Source organism: Asterias amurensis, chromosome 4, assembly GCF_032118995.1.
Source record: "Asterias amurensis chromosome 4, ASM3211899v1".
NCBI lineage: Eukaryota > Metazoa > Echinodermata > Asteroidea > Forcipulatida > Asteriidae > Asterias > Asterias amurensis.
The window spans coordinates 7794387-7814567 of NC_092651.1; the positions used below are offsets into that span (position 1 = coordinate 7794387).

At 39.5% G+C, this 20181-nt stretch overlaps 1 protein-coding gene across 2 annotated transcripts in view; it reads left to right on the top strand.

The window, feature by feature from the left end:
• Positions 1–20181, top strand: part of LOC139936020 (nuclear pore complex protein Nup98-Nup96-like) — a 90457-nt gene that overhangs the window by 24569 nt on the left and 45707 nt on the right. For both annotated transcript variants that reach the window (XM_071930718.1, XM_071930719.1), the window contains 12 exons: positions 508–677; positions 1998–2117; positions 3764–3911; positions 4995–5186; positions 5927–5999; positions 6853–6958; positions 7760–7840; positions 10851–10913; positions 14361–14465; positions 15509–15627; positions 16488–16592; positions 17290–17636. In XM_071930718.1, coding sequence (XP_071786819.1) covers positions 508–677; positions 1998–2117; positions 3764–3911; positions 4995–5186; positions 5927–5999; positions 6853–6958; positions 7760–7840; positions 10851–10913; positions 14361–14465; positions 15509–15627; positions 16488–16592; positions 17290–17636 — 1629 coding nt within the window. The remainder of the gene's footprint in view (positions 1–507; positions 678–1997; positions 2118–3763; positions 3912–4994; positions 5187–5926; positions 6000–6852; positions 6959–7759; positions 7841–10850; positions 10914–14360; positions 14466–15508; positions 15628–16487; positions 16593–17289; positions 17637–20181) is intronic.

Here is a 20181-nt window from a genome sequence, read left to right on the forward strand (position 1 = left end):
ATGCAATGTATTGGTTTTAGTACCAACATGGAAGTTAATTGTACATGCGTTTATACACAACCCAACATGCAGCAAAAAATTTTTTTTCTTCAGTTTTTGAAAAATGTACAATTTCAAAAAATATCTTAAGAAACAGATTGTCACAAGTTTACTATAGATGTAAAACTATAACAAAAATTGCTTTTGAACAAAATGGCATTTATGGATGAAAATAAAAGAGTAGTGACTCATTCCTAAACAGCCATTTAAAACCCTGCAATTTATATTTTTTGCTTTGGCCTTTTTCTGAGTTATGATACAGTGAAGCTTTGGTTTCGGCTTGGGTATAGGTGCTATCTTGTGGGATGTTGATCGATAGGTAATGTAAATTAGTTTGACTTCCAAATATGGTTTTCACAACCAAATTGGTCTTCTAAATGCTGTGGTCATTGTAAGGAGAATATAAAAGTATACTTTCTTGTTGTCTTCATTGTTTTATTTTCTGGAATGATGTTGACCCTGTTGCAGCCACTTTTGGAACTGCATCTGGAAGTTTGTTTGGTGCTCAGCCACAACAGCAGGCTGCTGGCTTGTTTGGTCAGAAGGCAGGTGGATTTGGTACAACTAGTGCGCCGGGAGCATCCCTATTTGGAGCAACAAGCACCTCGGCATTTGGACAGAGTAACCAGGCTAATAAGGTCAGTATGAAAGGATTGATCAACAGAGGCCGTGTTTGAATGCGCCGTCTTTTTGTCCGCGTGTGAGGGCACTCTCAATAGTACTTTTATCACTTCGGGGGTATACGTGATTCGTCTTGCACAGTTTTAGTATGAGTTCTGTCACTTTTGTAGCGCCAGAGTTTTAAATTGCTTTAGAGGTGGATTAATTAAAGGTTGTATGGAAATGATGTCTGTGGTGGTAATATTTTCCAGTCTTTAATAACTGTTTTGGGTATAAATGAAGAAACACCCGGAAGTGGTACAAACATGTTTGAGAGCGCCCTCACGCAGTTAAAGATTTGGCAGCTGCAGCTGTTGCTAAGGATGTTGGTTAAGGACAGCCTATACTTCTTCTCATTTTAACATAATGATCTAGCTTCAGCTTGGATGTTGCTAAGGGATCAGGGTTGTCACCATGTGGGTTGGCTGCGGTTGGGCCTTATGGCACTCGGAGCTACCGACCATAAGTTTGCCTTGCTAAAAGCTTTGTGGTATTGTTAGGGAATGCTTTTAGAAAGAAAAGGTTTAATATATTAAGCTTACCAATTCTCCCAAAAATTGTCTATTTAAAAAAAAAAACTGACGAGTGTTGACATCTTTAAAGGGATGCTGCAGAGAATTCAAATAAAACACTCACTTTAGCTGTCATTTATTTCCGATATATGTATTGAACATCAATAAAAAGTGTTTTGTTTTTTCCCTGACATATCTGACTTGCGTAATTAGCGAATAAGTCATGCCCCCCCTTTTGTGGATTGTTACCGCCCCCTACCATCGACATCATGTCGGGAATTCAAACATATCGTCGGCAAAAAGAGTCTGGTCCCTACCTACACGCGCCTAGGTACCAGGCCACACAGTGCACACGTGTCTATATGCACACAATCAGGAGGTCCGGCGGCTCGGGTAACCGACATGACTTCATGTTTATGCAAATGAAGGCTCCCTTTAAGGGGCGGGGTGGGTTCCCTGAATCTCTTGAAAACCATTTTTTAAATACATGCGCATTTAATAAAAAATATAAAAAAATATTTCAGGTTCAAAAAGTCATGTTTAATCGTTTAAATGAATAAAAAAAAAAAAACTGCAGCCACCCTTTAAAATAATTGAAACGAGTCCACACGTCCATTTCACCAAATCTTCCTAACTTAGGATTAATCTTAGGACTTAAGACGAGTTAAATTCCTCAACCATAGACATTAGGACGCATTGAACCCATCCTAAACTAAGTTACTCTAATCCTAGCGTTTTAGTGAATGTGTAACATCTTCAATCTTGAATTCTTCTTTGAATATTCAGGGTTTATTTGGGCAGACAGCTACAACACAGAGTACTGGCTTGTTTGGATCCACTCCTGCAGCTTCTGGTACAACAGGCTTTGGGACTGGCTTCGGCAACACGGCTTTCAATCAAAATCAGGTATACAATACAAACATAGACAAGTTTTACAGAGTTGGTTAAGTTTCATCGGGTAACTACCCCTTTTATCACAATTTACAAAGATAGTCCTAACTTAGCACTATTCCTAGGAGTTGTTGAAAACTTAACACTAGTCCTAAGTTAGGACGAGTAACTCATCCTTGTCCTAACTTGAGATAAGACTTTACCTAACTCTTTGTGAAATCCAACCAGCTTGTGCTTAAAAATATATTCATAAATACCGCAGACAGTTTCTGTACTCCTATTGGTGGAGAGCGTGTCACATGGGTGTTTAAACGGTTGATAATGACCAGCTGGAGATGTTTATAACCGGCTGGCTTCCGCGTGTCGGGCTTGCGTGCGCAAGATTAGCACACGGAACGCAATTCATAGCTATAAGTAACAGCGCGTAATCTATTTGTAAGCGTGTGCGTGTACACACAACCCACACGCATCAAACAGATTCTTCACAAAGTTTTTGAAAAAAATATTTCAAACCTCAAATTTTCAATTGTCAAAGTGTCTATAATTGTATTTTTTTTAACGTAAAAAAAGAAGGAAGAAAAAAAAAGGGCATTTATGAATGGGAATAAAAGGGTAGCGACAAGTTCTTAAGCCGTTTAAAACTGGCAGGGTCGTGGCCACGCGATTAAGGCCCTCGCCTTTGGCTCCATAAGAACTTGTAGCTACACTTTTATTCACTTATTCAGCTAAAGGACTTACATGCATGCATTGAAATTGGGCTGGTTGGATTGTTGGTAGAGCAACTACCCCAATAGCTTGATTAATACTTGGATCCACAGAATAGATAAGCGATGGTGTGACAAGGGGCCGGTATCACTAAGAGTTAAGATTGATTGCTAAGTTGCAATGTAAAGTGTGATGTCACATTACAAATCACTATGGTAATACTGACAATTTGTCTTGCGATGAATCTTATTGCTTTGTGAAATTAGCCCTAATTGGTTAAAACACAGTATTAGTGTTAAGAGATGCATTTTCATTGTTACTTCCAGACTTAATAATAAAATCCTTTGGATTTTTCCCAAACCTTGGCTTCTGTGAAAAACATTCACAGGCATACTACTCAGGGGGGATTCAACCCCACAACCCGTGCAATATATAAATAGTTTATAAATATAATAATCAGTAAAATTATGAGTCTATGGATCCATTATTTTTTTAGATAGTTCTTTATAGTAATATGTAATTTAAAGGCACTGGACACTATCGGTAATAACTTAAAATAAATTTTAGCATGAAACTTTACTCGGTACACTCAATGGAGAGCTGATAGTATAAAACATTGTGAGGAAGGGCTCCCTCTGAAGTAACATAGTTGTCGAGAACTAATTTCTCACTTAAATATGCGAATTTTGATTTCATGACCTCAGAATTAGAAATCAAGCATATGAAAACACACAATTTGTGCCACAATGGTGTTTTTTCTTCCATTATTCTCGCAACTTCAACGACCAATGGAGCTCAAACGTTCACAGGTTCATTATTATATGCTTATGATGAGATACACCAACATGCCTAAGAGGGAAGACTGTTTTTGAGAATTACGAAAGGTGTCCAGTGTCTTTAAATGGGGATTATGAAATGAGCTTAATTGTGTTGTATTGATTTTTTTGTTGCTACAGCCAACCAGCCTATTCGGAGCCAAAGCAGGTTTTGGAACCACTACCACTAGTACAGGGCTAACACTGGGTTCTACTACAGGTACAGGGCTGTTCGGTCAACAAAATAAGACAGGTCTGTCTCTGGGAACTGGCGCTTCAACTGGCTTTGGTGAGAATCACTTTTTTAAGTCTCCTTTCCAACTTTTATTCAGTTAAAACAATTTCTACTGAAACTAAAAAGGATTTGGGGGTTGAACATAGAATTAACTAGAGGTAGATTTGAACCAACGACATCCTGATTATTGTGCCGGAGCTCTACCAACTGAGCTATCTAGCCCTATATTGGCGGTGTCCCCACAAGGGAAATCAGGTTCCTTTGTGGCTTAAACTGAAACTAAAGATGCCAATACTTTTGGTTAATAGGAGTAATGTGACGATTTAAGCCCGGTTCATACTTTCTAGCGAAATTTTGATGTCACAGAGCTGTTTTTTTCGCAGGGAATGTTTCGCAGGAGTTGAGCACAATTCAATTGATGCAAATTGTTCATTCAGAATTGTTGATCCCATTTGCAAGAAGCATGAACCAGGCTTTATTTATCCCAAGCTCGACTATAAACCGTTCCATTTTAGCTCTCATGTGCAAGTGCTGGCAGTGTAGCCTACTGGATTGCAGCAGCACGATGTTTTGTACAATAAATACATGAAAAATCGTTTTATTTTTTTTACTCTTCATGTGTTTTGGGTGTCTTTCTCAATGATTAACACACAATTTCCGTGACAGGACAGCATGACATAACGATGTTTAGAACACTAACCCTAGATATTTACTACTAAACGGTTATTTAAACCTAAAACTGTGCAGACAATGGGCCAGTTTATAATAAGACAAAAAGCCTCTAAGCGCATATGTTCAGTGCAATAGACGCAGAAACTGCATGGTGAGGTCTCTAAAATGTGTTTTATTGGCAATGTTTTTGGACAAAATTAAAGTACTCACTTTCTGCTTAGCTTCTAGGAAAAGTGTGGAAATCATCTCATAAACAGCTAAAATGAAGACTATTTTACCATGCCCTCACGTACCAAACATTGCGCTGCCGGGGCCAAGCAGCGTGCAGTATTTGCAACTTGGAACAGTCTATACAATCCTTGCATTCTGTACAATTTGATAAAATCCACTTTATTTTAGGGCTGGAAATCTTGCCTAGGTGCTAACCTTTCTAATTTGAAAAGTGTGTGTTTTTAATTTGTTCAGGCTTCGGTGCCACTCCCAACCAGTCTGCCAGTCTGTTTGCAAACAAAGGAACAACAGGTTTTGGGGGTCTAGGAGCTGGCATTGGCACAGGGCTTGGTACAGGATTTGGGGCAACCAATACTGGCACATCATTGTTTGGCGCTGCTAGTAAACCTACCACTCTAGGTGGACTTGGTGGATTTGGAACAACATGTGAGTATTTTGTTAAATTGCTTTTGTTAAGCACAGTAAGTACAGTAAGCTCTGTGAATTTGGCTTGTTAACTACACTTCTATCCAGTTCCATGATTCTCATCATTGAACCCAAATATCGACACTCCTGGAGTGACAGGTCTTTTTCTTTAGCTGCGCAAATATCTGATTGAAGCCCTGTAAGGAAAGTGCCCCTTTTTAAATGACTGACAGAGTCCAAGTGCAAGCCTTGGTTTTGAACACGGGTATAGACAATTGCACTAGTTTTTCCCAAGATTCCATGCTTAGTATGGGGTTTGTGGCCGTGCAGATAAGAGCACCGAACTTAAGCTCTGGTGTTTGTGTTCAGCAGAGTGTGGGTTCGAATCCTGGTCGTGACACCTGTGTCAATGAGCAAGACACTTAACTATACTGCTTCTCTCCACCTGTAATGGGTACCTGTAAGCGCGGAGATGGTTCATGTAAATGATTAGCTTGAAATACTGAAACTCGCAGCACCGTCTGTATACTCCCCAGGGAGCTGAGATGGTTTAAGGAATGAATTTAGGCCCAGTGACCAGGGGTAATAATGTTGGAAGCACGTTGAGACGCCCTTCGGGTGTTTAAAGCGCTATATAAGAAATGTTTTTTTCTTATAATAGTATTTTTAAGATACATTGCAGCAGAATATTTCAAGATGGTGTTTGGCTGTTACCCTTCTTTGCAATTAAGAGTTAGAACGCTTAGTTGTTTTGTTTTTAGCGACTGGTCTAGGTGGTGGATTTGGAACTGGGACTGGCTTGAACCTAGGAGGAGCAACTACAGGGCTGGGAAAGTAAGTTAAATCCTTCACTTAGTAAAAAGTGTATCAATACCACAATAGTTTGGCCATGGCATAGGGTTTCTTGCTATATCAATGGAGACTAAAATGTACAGTCACTGTATGAAGATAGTTTGCTATAATACCTAATTCCTAAATACTTCAGACAGTTTCGCTAATTCTGTTGGTGGAGAGCGCATGTTTAAATAAGGGAGTAAAAGGTAAGCGACGAGTTCATAAACGGCCGTTTGAAACTGGCAGGGTCGTGGCCGTGCGCTAAAGGCCCGAGCCAACCCTGCAAGTTTTTTAACGGCAGTTTAAGAACGAGTCACTACTTTTTTATTCAAATTCATAAATGCCTTTTTTGGTTAAAAGGCATAATAAAGTAGACTCTTATAAAACTTATCCGTTTTTAGACGTACTTGAGCTCTGTACGTGTGTTGCATTTTTATGACTGAGACAGTTTTCAGATATATGCAGAAACGTATTCGAAACAACCAGTTATAAACAGCTCCAGCTGATCAACCATTTAAACACCCCCACGTGAAGCGCTCTCAACCAATAGGAATAGCAAAACTGTCTGAGGTATTTATGAATGGTCTATAGAGACCAGCTGGAGCTGTTTATAACTGGCTGGCTTCTGCGTGTCAGGCGCCAAGCTCATGTACGCCAATTTTGTTGTGCGTAATCCATTTCTAAACGCGCGTACACACAACCCATTGCGCACCAAACATTTTTACTGACTCGGGAAGTACCGAGTATACAGTGCTTACACATATCTGTGTTAGAGTAAAACCAAAATGAATATTCGTTGTCCCCGATGCAAATTTAACTGGAGGTTATTTTCTGTGATTGTATTACGTTTCAGTGCCACAGCCAATCTGACGGTTCAGGATGCACAGGCTCAGCAGCAACTTTTAGCAATCTTTAACTCGCCATTCGGAGATAATCCTCTCTTCAGAAACAGACTCACAGTAAGTAGGATTTGAAACTTTGCATGGTGGAAACACAATATTATTAGTAAAGGTTTGTGGTGACATCATGTAATGATAATTTCTAAATGAGTTGGGGTGGTTCTGAAAAGAACTGTTGGTTTCAACTCAATGTTTAGATTAGTATGCTCTGAGCGTCTTCTGGAGAAAGCTGGACGCTGATGTCGATCAGAGCATACTGATCGAAACATTGAGTTGAAACCAACGGTTCTTTTCAGAACCACCCCAACTCATTTAGAGTTAAATTGTAATAAGGGCGCACTCCTGGAGTCGCCGCCATCACCTGTTCTCTTTCAATTCTCTTTCAATCGCTGCTCTTCTCAGCTCTCCTACACTTCTACCGCTCCACTTTGTCAGCTGTCACATTGTAAATGAAAATACCTCAATAGTTAATGTTTCTTTGTGTCATAATAAACTTGTTGACCCACTTACAGGGCTAGATAGCTGAGTTGGTAAAGTTACAGGATCAAATCCTTATGTAGTCAACTCTAAATGAATTCATTTTGATTTTACCCATACACCGATGTGTGTTAGCACTGTATACTCGGTACTTTCCTGAGTTCTGTGAAAAAAATCACAGGCAGTGGGATTCAAACCCGCGACCTTTGCAATTCTAGAGCAGTGTCTTACCAACTAGACCATCGAAGTTGCCTGGTAGCCAGAGGCAGTTCAAGTCCTATGTTTTAGCAGCGGGTACTGCAAACGATCGCATCAGGGATTCTTTATCCCCAAGGCAAATTTAACATCTATCCATCCATTTTATTTGTGCATTTTTCCCATCAGGATTCTGATAAAAGAGAGGATATATTGAAACCAACAAGTAAAGCTGCTCAGAAAGCACTTAGCTCACCTCTTCAACACAAGGTAATGCTATAGGTCTTTTTCCCAATGCATTACAAATCCCATGCTGAGTGTAGACACATCATGGAACTATTCTCTCTGTCAGTTTGAGATTCAAACTATAATAATATCCAAGTTTTATGTAGCTCATGTATCTACCAACAAGGTACTCAAGGCGCTGAGTATATTTAATTATACAGAAAGATTGAAGTTATGCATTCTGAGACCGAATTCAACGGCGCATTCAGCAGCTACAGCATGTAATACCAGGGGGAACCCCTTCTCTTTTCAATAAGTTCACTGGGTTCTTTTACATGCTTTACACAACACATCATAGGACTAATGACTTAACGTCCCATCCAAAGGATGATGCAATGGTTAAGTGTCTGGCTTAAGGACACGTCGTGTCACGGCTGGGGATTCAAACCCACACTCTGCTGATCAGAAACACCAGAGTTAGAATTTGGTGCTCTTAATTGCTCGGCTATGACACTTTCACAGCACTAATTTATATTTATATTTATATATTTATTGACCAAACCAACAGCGGACGAGTCGCCAATTACAGGAAAGGATAAAAAACAATTAGAAATATTCATATAGCCTATATAAAACCAATCTGATATGTACAAAGTTAACAATTAAAATAGAATCATCTTAGGAAAGAAAATTAAAGCATACATTGAAGATTAAAATAAAAATAAAATAGGGAACAGAAAAAGAACTGAAAATATATTTAAAATAAATTTTAAAAGCAAAAGCCTACATTAAATTACAAAATAGAATGAATGATAAAAGACACGGGAAATAAATTTAAAATCAAATAAAATATAAACAACAATATAAACAAATCGATGTAAACAATATCGGATAAAATAGAACAAATCATTGTAAATACATGTAAACATTAGTTACTGGAAGAGGATATGGCACGCAAAACCTGACCACGAAAGGAATTAAGAGAAGGGGCTCCGAACACATCACAAGAACCATGGATACTATTATATGTGGAGGAAATCCTTGACAAAAAGCCGCGCTTTGTCACACCTACTCGATTCCTTGGCACATATAAGATGTGTTTAATAGACTGTCTAGTATTACGGTTAGGTACATGTAGGCCAAAGGGGTTGAACTCAGTGTTGTTAAAATGATTGTGGTAAGATTTGTAGAGAAATAGTCATTCAAAACTCTTCTCTGTCTAAGGGGTGGAAGTCTGTACATTTTACATAGGTCAAGATAATCCAAGTTATAAACAGTGCCATTGTTTAGTGTCCTGTGAATACATTTGAGAAAACGAAACTGAACTCCCTCTAGTCTATGTGCTTGATGGGCTGTAAGAGTTAAATACAATAGTACAAAATTCAAGATTAGGTCTGATGAGAGAACAAAACAAGATACGTAAAACATGCTCATTCTTTAAGGAGCGAAAGTTACGCCATACTTAACCACTCATGCGATTGGCTTTTTTGATAATAGTATTAACATGCGAAATGAAAGTGAGTCTGCTGTCAATAAAAATACCAAGATCTTTCTGGACATCAACACGAGTAAGAATATTATCACCTAAGGTATAATCAAATTTGACAGGCTTCTTCTTAAGAGTCAGGGTTAAAATGCTACATTTGTTTAACGTTAAGAAATAGACGCCATGTTTTAGACCAGTCAAGAATTCTATCTAAGTCAGCCTGCAAAGAAATAGTATCGGCTGTGCAACCAATCTGACGAAAAACCTTTAGATCATCAGCATAAAGTAAACATTTATTACTTAAACATTCAGGAAGATCGTTAGTAAATAATGTAAATAAGAGAGGTCCTAGAATTGAACCCTGTGGAATTCCAGAGGGCACTGTTTTCCATTCGGAAGAAAAACCATCCACAACTACTCTATGTTTTCTGCCAGTTAGATAACTTTGTAACAAAATTAATTCATTTGGATGAATATTGTAGGAGTTCAGTTTGTACAAAAGAAAATCATGGTTGACTCGATCAAATGCCTTGGAAAAATCAGTATAAATAACATCTAACTGCTCTCTCTGATCAACAGCACGGTATGCCTCCAGTAAAAGTGAAGTAAGGTTAGTGGAACAATCCCTTCCAGAGACAAAACCGTGCTGTTGCTCAGAAATCGCAGGTCGAACATGGGAAAAAATCTGCTCACATAGTATTTTTTCATAAACCTTGGCTACCTGAGGGATTAATGAAATTGGCCTGTAGTTAGAGACACATGACTTTTTACAAGCCTTATGGATAGGAACAAGGTTAGCAGTTTTCCAACTTGAAGGAAAGCATCCCTCCTTGGATGCTCTTGTGAAAATATACGATAAAGGACCACACAGGGCACCAGCACAGGAATTAAAAACAAAACCTGATACATTATCTGATCCACTAGCTTTAGAACAGTCAATATTGTTTAACTTTTGTAGAACACGGATTCAATTATTTGGATAGCAGGCATGGCATTCAAGTTAGCAGACTGAAGAGTAGGCATAGTCTCCGTTGCATCAGATTCATCAGGTGGTGGAAGACAGACTGGAAAAAGTCCATAAAAAGAGCCGCTTTGCTAGACAAATCAGTAGCTTCTAGACCTGAGGTTTTATGACGTTTATTTTACTGTGGTTACATTGTGGAAGTGTCGTGGCCGAGCGGTTAAGAGCACCATATTCAAATTCTTGTGTTTCTGATCAGCAGAGTGTGGGTTCGAGTCCCAGTCATGACACCTGTGTTCTTAAGCAAGAGAAGGGTTTGCCCCGGTGTTCCTGATTTGATTGGCAGCATGTTGCCCCACAGCATCTCGTACACCATTACATGGTGCTAAGTAAAAAGAATAGATCTCATAATTCAAACATAGTCCCATATACCTTGCAGGATATACTGTATGTTAAAAGCGCCTTGAGCATCACTGAGTGACGAATATGTGTGCTATATATAAGGCACTATTATTATTTATTATGGTAACAAAACTCTGAAAGTGACTTATGTTTTCCTGAAGTAAACTTGTGTTTTTGGCTGATAACGACCCTTTTTATTTGCACAGGTATCATCAAGACCCTCTGCTAAGCTTCGTCCTAAGCCTCTAATTCAAGGTGTCTCTCATAAGGTATTGATCAGGATTCCTTTATGGCAAATAATGAAACCTGTACACCAATCCGGGCGTGCAAGTGTTGGGCACTGCGCGCCACTGCTGCGGTGTACTTGTGCCTATTCTTGTGTACAAAGACATGAGGAAAGCATGTTCCTTTTCACTCTCTATGGAAATTGGATGTTTTCCTCAATGACTTACACAATTTCCTAGACAGAACATCATGATATATCGTTGTAGATTTCTGACCACAACTAAATAGAAACCAAATCATCTTGAAACTGGTGCTTGACTGAGGTGAGTTAGGGGTCAAAGACATGGAAACTGAATAATAGTTGCTAAAATGCGTTGCATCGGCAAGGTATTTTGTCAGAGTTTCAGTATTTTACTTTCTGCTTAATTTTAAAACATTAATCGAGAGTGTAGTACATCGCTATATATTGCAGCCATATCTGGGACATTGCATAGATTGTTGAGGAAAACATTCAATTCCCATAAAAAGTGAAAAGGAAAACAATTTTCTCGTGTCTTTGTGCATAGAACTAGGCATGGCCCACGGCACCCAGCAATTGCACGCCTGTATTGGTGTATAAAGACAGGATAATATTTGTTCCGTTTCTGAGAAAGGAAAAGATCTCAATTTTATCTCTTACTATTGTTGCTCTTAAAGGGTTTGGGTAGTTTTTGTATGACACAAACCACGAACATCCAGATATTTACATTAAACTTACATGGTTTGTAGATGATAATGATAGTAAAAAGCTTCCCTTCAAATATTACTTGCTGAGGTGCTGTAGTTTTTTTAAGAAATAAGTAAAACAAATAAACAACAGTTATTTAGCATGTCGATAGATTTACGCGACTCTCTTGAAAACATTTCTCTATGATTTTCACTTTTTATCTTACAATTTTGACGACTCATGAAGCTGAAATTTTGACAGGTAAATTATATCACGTACATCTTCATTCACAGTGATTAGGGATTCATGTCATGGCCAAAAACTTGTGTACAAAAGATACAAAACCCTTCAAAGGCAGTGGGCACTTCATGTATGTTTTTTTTTATATAATGACAATCCCAATCCATTTCAAAAGAATAATATATAAGCACACAAAATAAAAAAAATTGACGCAGGTGAATCATCTAAGCACCTGTGAATCACACATCATCAAAGCACCATACATTCTCGGGTAATCACGCAAAATGTCGCGTGGGTAGTGCAAGTTTAGCGCGCCGCGCTCCACGCGTGGGCCACACCGTTGGTGGTCTTCGACCAAAGAAAATGGGGACCCAGACTTCTAAAAGGTTCAAGAACATTGTCTGGACTTAAACCAATCAAAACTCAAGCAAACCAATGCAAACTTCCAATCACAGACACAAGTTGCCGACACCTAATCACAGACACAAGATGCCGACACCTAATCACAGACACAAGATGCCGACACCTAATCACAGACACAAGATGCCGACACCTAATCACAGACACAAGATGCCGACACCTAATCACAGACACAAGATGCCACGTTACAAAGTAATCAACTATGTACATGTACATGTATGGCGCCGGTAAATCAGGCATCATCAAAGCACGTACATTCTCGGGAAATCACGCAAAATGTCGCGTGGGTACTGCCAGTTTAGTGCATGGCGCTCCACGCGTGGGCGTCGCGCAGATGGTATTGGACCAAAGAAAATATGGCGACGACGCAGACTTCTCAAAGGTTGAACCAAGTTGAACATTGTCTTGGCTTATAACCAATCACAACTCAAGCAATGCCAACTTCCAATCACAGCCACAAGTTGCCAACACCTAATCACAGACACAAGATGCCGACACCTAATTACAGACACAAGATGCCGACAGCGCCTGTCATTTAGTTTCACAACAATGAAAATACACATTGAGTCTATTTTTTTTCATAATCAGACCCCCAACTTCATTTTAAAAGACCATTATTTAAACACCCAAAATAATCAACTACACATGTATAGCGCCGGTGAATCACGCAACATCAAAGCATCCTTCAATCTCAGTAATAACGGTGAATTACACAACATCAAAGCAACCTTCAATCTCAGTAATAACGGTGAATTACACAACATCAAAGCATCTTTCAATCTCAGTAATAACGGTGAATTACACAACATCAAAGCAACCTTCAATCTCAGTAATAACGGTGAATTACACAACATCAAAGCAACCTTCAATCTCAGTAATAACGGTGAATTACACAACATCAAAGCAACCTTCAATCTCAGTAATAACGGTGAATTACACTCCATCAAAGCAACCTTCATTATAGGGATAATCATGGGAATTGAGCGACATCAAAGCACTATTCATTCTCTAGTAATCACGCAAAATGTCACGTGGGTTTTGCAAGTGTAGCGCGTGGCACTCCACGCGTGAGTCACGCGTTAATATACCGACGGCTATTTGCCTTTTTTTTGAAGACATGTTATCGCGCCAACCTCCACGCCCGTTTGCGCGCTAAATTTATCGCACGGCGTCTAGTTATTTTCAATCGGTACTGTATTGGTAATTACTCAAAATTATTATCATCATAAAACCTTACTTGATTACGAGTTATGGGGAGAGGTTGATGGTATAAAACATTGTGAGAAACAGCTCTCTCTGAAGTGACGTAGTTTTCGAGAAAGAAGTAATTTTCCACGAATTTGATTTCGAGACCTCAAGTTTAGAATTTGAGGTCTCCAAATCAAGCATCAGAAAGCACACAACTTCGTGACACAAGTTTTTTTTTCTTTCATTGTTATCTCCCAAATTTCTTTCATTATTATCTCGCAAATTCGATGACCGATTGAGCTCAAATTTTCACAGGTTTGTTATTTTATGCATATGTTGAGATACACCAACTGTGAAGACAAGTCTTTGACAGTTACCAATAGTGTCCACAGTCTTTAAAGACACAAAAACAGCAACAATCACACTGTGGGTATTTCTAAAATATTAACCGAATTGGCAATATCCTCCTCTTGGCAATACACAGGCAACCAGTTCCAGGCAATCTCCAAGACGATGGAGCATTCTCATCTGAATGTTCACATATCTTTCTTGTGGATCGTGAGACATTGTTTGTAAAATGACTCGTGTGCTACTATGATCCTTTAGAGTGTACTGCAGTTGGTTGCCTCCAAGTTGCCTGTAAAAGTTGCCTTGTGTTACAAGGCACTAAGATTGAAGTCTTTCCCATAGTGTACATAAAATACTGTAGGTTGTTCAACAATTCAAACCAAGGGAGGAAAACCGGATGGTCTGGAAAACCCTCGTGGCACAGCAGAGAACCAACGCACAACTCAACTCAGATGGCCCCGGCCAGGTATTGAACCAGGGTCACCTTGGTGAGAGACGCGCGCTTTACACACAAGCAAACCATATTAAATCAAACCAACCCAATCGATTTGCTTGATAATATCCTCGGTACTTCCTTCTTTCCTTGCAGTCAAAGCTGTTTGATGGGCTAGATGATGAGGACCTGACTCTTAATACTGAGATGTTTGTACCAAGGAGGAGTGTCAAGAAACTTGTCATTAAGAAGAAAGACGATGTAAGTAGAGAGTTCTTCTTTGGATGTTCCTACTGTTACAGACCGTATCGAATAACCCCTTTGTTGCGATGAAAGTGGCCATATTGTAGGGCAGGCCGTATGCGCGTCTCAACGTGTAAATCAATGAAGCACGCATTGTTCCCAGTTTGATTTCTATGGTACTCGCACCATACCCACACGCACAAGCTCACAGACGCCATGTTTTAAAGCCATTGGACCCTTTCGGTACAGAAAAAAAAAAAAAAGTTCACAGATTTACAAATAATTTACAGGGTTTACAGAAGGTAATGGTGAAAGACTTCTCTTGAAATATTAGTCCATGAAATGCTTTGCTTTTTGAAAAAACGGTAAAACAATATAAATTCTCGTTAACGAGAATTACGGATTTGTTATAAACACATGTCATGACACGGCGAAACGCGCGAAAACAGGAGTGGGTTTTCCCGTTATTTTCTCCCGACTCCGATGTCCGATTGAGCCTAAATTTTCACAGGTTTGTTATTTTATGTGTAAGTTGTGATACACGAAGTGTGGGACTTGGACAATACTGTTTACCGAAAGTGTATAATGGCTTTAAGGTAGGTATTTGAACGGTGAGATTATATTGGATACGGTCTATAGTCACGCCTCCAGGCTTGGGGAATATTCTGTTACATCTCACTAGGAGTGCAATTTTGCGGTCGTAACTAATAACTATTTCGGTTGAACTTGACATTGGTTGGTTGTTCACTGATCATCGAAACATTAATTGGTTACAGCCAGCTGGTATTCTGCTCATTTTTGTTTAAGACAACTGTTAAGCACTCTTTGAGAGTTTTCCAGACAATCCGGTTTTCCTCCCTCGGGAAAAATCAAACCCTTTCGATCTCTGGCTGTGCTCCGTGGTCATAATGGGTTGATAAGGCTTGCTGCCAAAGGCGCCCTTGCATGCCTGCTTCTAGAACACATAGCGGCGTCCTTCGCAATTAAGCTCTTAGCTGCTAGTAAGGATGATTAGCCTCCCAATTTCTTCTTATTATTATTACTTTGTTTCGTTTTAATAGAAATCCATGGAGGAGGATCATCTGTTGAATTCCAGTCGCTCTTTGGCACAAGAAGAGACTCTTCTATCCCCACTGCCAACTTATCCGAGCAACCCTTCCTCAAAACCATCTCCAAACCAGTAAGTTGTAGTGTTAAGTTCATCATCAAATAATATACAAATTATCAGTGGTGCAATGGTGCTAATACTTTCATGAGTTGAAAGATGGAATGTTCTTTTCAATGAGGCATGTCATGGCCTAGCTGTTAAGAGCACTGGATTCAAACTCTGGTGTTTCTGATCACCAGAGTGTGAGGTTCGAGCAAGACACTTAACCACAATGCTTTGTCCTTTGGATGGGATGTAAAGCTGTTGGTCCAATGTGTTGTGTAATGCACATAAAAGAATCCAATGCACTTATTGAAAAGAGAAGGGGTTCGCCCTGGTGTTCCTGGTTTGATTGGCTGCATATTGCGCCACAGCACCTTGTAAACCATTACATGGTGCTATGGTAAAGAAGTAGATCTCATAGTTCAAACATAGTCCCTCATACCTTGCAGGATAATACTGCCGTGAGCCTCACTGAGTGACAGATATGTAAGAAGCCACTTTAATTAAACAAAGTTGTAAACCAAGTTGTTATTTGTATAACCCTTTGTACATGTTGTTAATGTGCTCCTGCTAGTTGGGTAGGTCACATTGCAATAAGTTACTGTTTCTAGGTTGCAAGATTGCTCGATTATTTCCTATTTAGTAAAGGTTTGCGGTAACACCATGTAATGATAATCTCTGAATGAGTTGGGGTTGTTCTGAAAAGAACCGTTGGTTTCAACTCGACGTTTCAATCAGTATGTTCTGATTGTCTGCTGGAGAAAGCTGGACTCTGATGCTACATGCTGCTTAATTACTGTGGATGGGGATTATTTCCTGCTATATGTATTCCTTTGTACAAGCAGCTCTTAACCCAACCAGTTAAACCTTTGCATATTTGTATTTTGTAGGAGACAGGGTTCTCTGGACAATGAGGAAGTATTAGAAACACCTGGAGGTCCCAGACTATTCTCCAAACCCCAGTCACATCAAAATGATATCCCGACAACATCAAGGTATGTTATTTGTTTAAATCCCACCTGAGTAATATGCCATGCCATGCCTGTGATATTTTTTCATATGACTCGGGGAAAGTACTGAGTATACAGTACTACCACAAATCGATGTATGGCTAAGAACCAAAATTAATAGTATGTTGTTTGTGTTTTACTCAATGCAACAATTTGTGGAGTCTCTCTAGTTCTGTCCCAAAAAATCCACAGGCTTATCGGATGGGATTTGAACCCATGACTGTTGCCATTCTAGAGCAGATGTCTCACCACTAGACCACAACTACTATTAAAAAACATTCAGAAAATAAAAAAACCCAATGTCTATGGAATGTAACTGAAATGTTTTTAAAAAAAAGATGAGTTTTCAGGGTTGTTTTGAACGTGTATTGTTTTCTTGTTATGACCAAAAACCCAAATTTAACATCCATTTAAATCGTTGCAGTCCCACTGCTAAAATATAGGATTGGAACTGCCTCTAGCTACCAGGCAATCGCGGTAGTCTAGTTGGTAAGACACAATTGTACCCGAGTAATATGCCTCGGGGACTCTGGGGGAAAGCACTGAGTATACAGTGCTTACACACATCTGTGTATATGGGTTAAACCAAAATTAATACAAATAAGCAGGATCAACCTCTGAGAACCAAATGGATTGTCTACTAAAGATTGTGTGATAAGGCTGAATGTTTTGTTGATTTCAGTCCACGGAAGCAAGAGGATCCAGACTGCACCATCACTGACCTGAACGTCCAATCCAAACCTTCCAGTAAGGTCAACTCTAGTGAGCTATCCTCCACCAGTGATCTAGACCACTCCTCCCTGCCAGATATCCAAGACGATCAGGAGAATACTCCTCCACCTAACCCTGCTGGTGTTACATTGAGACGATCAGGGTACTATACCATCCCACCCCTTGAGGACCTGGGCTCATTGATGGGTGAGAATGGAGAGTGTTATGTGGAGGATCTGACCATCGGACGCAGTGGATATGGAAGCGTTTTCTTCCCTGGATTTACTGATATTGCTGGACTGAATCTAGATGAGATAGGTGGGTACAAAATAAACAATGGAGATGACCAGCTGTCGTTTTCACCAAACTCTTCCTAACTAACATGTAGGATTAATCTTACGACTTAGGATGAGTTCGGTTCCGTATCTATAGACGTTAGGACACATTGAACCCATCCTAACTTAGGACAGGTTACTTGTCCGAACTCGAGATAGGATTAATCCAAGCACTTTGTAAAATCGGCTGCAGGGCCCAATTTCATAGAGCTGCTTAAGTGCATAAAGTAGCTAAGCATAACAAAATTATGCTTACCATAATAAGGTTTCCACCCGATCTGCCATGTCATGCACAATTTGTGCCAGGTATCCTGCTCATTCCTGCTTAGCAGACCATTGTTATGCAATATTTGTGCCAGGTATTCTGCTCATTCCTGCTTAGCAGACCATTGTTATGCACTATTTGTGCCAGGTATCCTGCTCATTCCTGCTTAGCAGACCATTGTTATGCAATATTTGTGCCAGGTATCCTGCTCATTCCTGCTTAGCAGACCATTGTTATGCAATATTTGTGCCAGGTATTCTGCTCATTCCTGCTTAGCAGACCATTGTTATGCAATATTTGTGCCAGGTATTCTGCTCATTCCTGCTTAGCAGACCATTGTTATGCAATATTTGTGCCAGGTATTCTGCTCATTCCTGCTTAGCAGACCATTGTTATGCAATATTTGTGCCAGGTATTCTGCTCATTCCTGCTTAGCAGACCATTGTTATGCAATATTTGTGCCAGGTATTCTGCTCATTCCTGCTTAGCAGACCATTGTTATGCAATATTTGTGCCAGGTATTCTGCTCATTCCTGCTTAGCAGACCATTGTTATGCAATATTTGTGCCAGGTATTCTGCTCATTCCTGCTTAGCAGACCATTGTTATGCAATATTTGTGCCAGGTATCCTGCTCATTCCTGCTTAGCAGACCATTGTTATGCACTATTTGTGCCAGGTATTCTGCTCATTCCTGCTTAGCAGACCATTGTTATGCAATATTTGTGCCAGGTATCCTGCTCATTCCTGCTTAGCAGACCATTGTTATGCACTATTTTTGCCAGGTATTCTGCTCATTCCTGCTTAGCAGACCATTGTTATGCACTATTTGTGCCAGGTATTCTGCTCATTCCTGCTTAGCAGACCATTGTTATGCAATATTTTTGCCAGGTATCCTGCTCATTCCTGCTTAGCAGACCATTGTTATGCAATATTTGTGCCAGGTATTCTGCTCATTCCTGCTTAGCAGACCATTGTTATGCAATATTTGTGCCAGGTATTCTGCTCATTCCTGCTTAGCAGACCATTGTTATGCAATATTTGTGCCAGGTATTCTGCTCATTCCTGCTTAGCAGACCATTGTTATGCAATATTTGTGCCAGGTATTCTGCTCATTCCTGCTTAGCAGACCATTGTTATGCAATATTTGTGCCAGGTATCCTGCTCATTCCTGCTTAGCAGACCATTGTTATGCACTATTTGTGCCAGGTATTCTGCTCATTCCTGCTTAGCAGACCATTGTTATGCAATATTTGTGCCAGGTATCCTGCTCATTCCTGCTTAGCAGACCATTGTTATGCACTATTTTTGCCAGGTATTCTGCTCATTCCTGCTTAGCAGACCATTGTTATGCACTATTTGTGCCAGGTATTCTGCTCATTCCTGCTTAGCAGACCATTGTTATGCAATATTTTTGCCAGGTATCCTGCTCATTCCTGCTTAGCAGACCATTGTTATGCAATATTTGTGCCAGGTATTCTGCTCATTCCTGCTTAGCAGACCATTGTTATGCAATATTTGTGCCAGGTATCCTGCTCATTCCTGCTTAGCAGACCATTGTTATGCAATATTTGTGCCAGGTATTCTGCTCATTCCTGCTTAGCAGACCATTGTTATGCACTATTTTCTGCTTAAGCAGCTCTATGAACTTGGGCCCTGCCTTGTAAGTTGTGGCGCTTCATGGCCTATAGCGGTTGTTGGTATAAATTCTGTTAAAGGCAGTGGACACTATTGGTAATTATTCAAAATAATTATCATCATTAAAACTTTCTTGATTACGAGTAATTGGGAGAGGTTGATAGTATAAAACATTGTGTAAAACAGCTCCTTTTGAAGTGACGTAGTTTTTGAGAAAGAAGTAATTTTCCACGAATTTTATTTCGAGACCTCAAGTTTAGAATTTGAGGTCTCGAAATCAAGCATCAGAAAGCACACAACATCGTGTGTTTTTTCTTTCATTTTTATCTCGCAACTTCGATGACCGATTGGGCTGAAATTTTCACAGGCTTGTTATTTATGCATATGTTGAGATACACCAACTGTGAAGACTAGTCTTTGACAATTACCAATAGTGTCCACTGTCTTCAAATAAAATACTTGATGGTCACTTACAAATCATGTTACCCTAGAGGGCCCTCTGAGCAAAGTTTACAATTTAAATATATATATATATTTTTGTTCAAAATTTAGTTTGATCAGGAAAATGAAATGATGCCTTCGCATCCAATTAAGCCGGCCAGTATGTATTATAAAACATTGCATTCT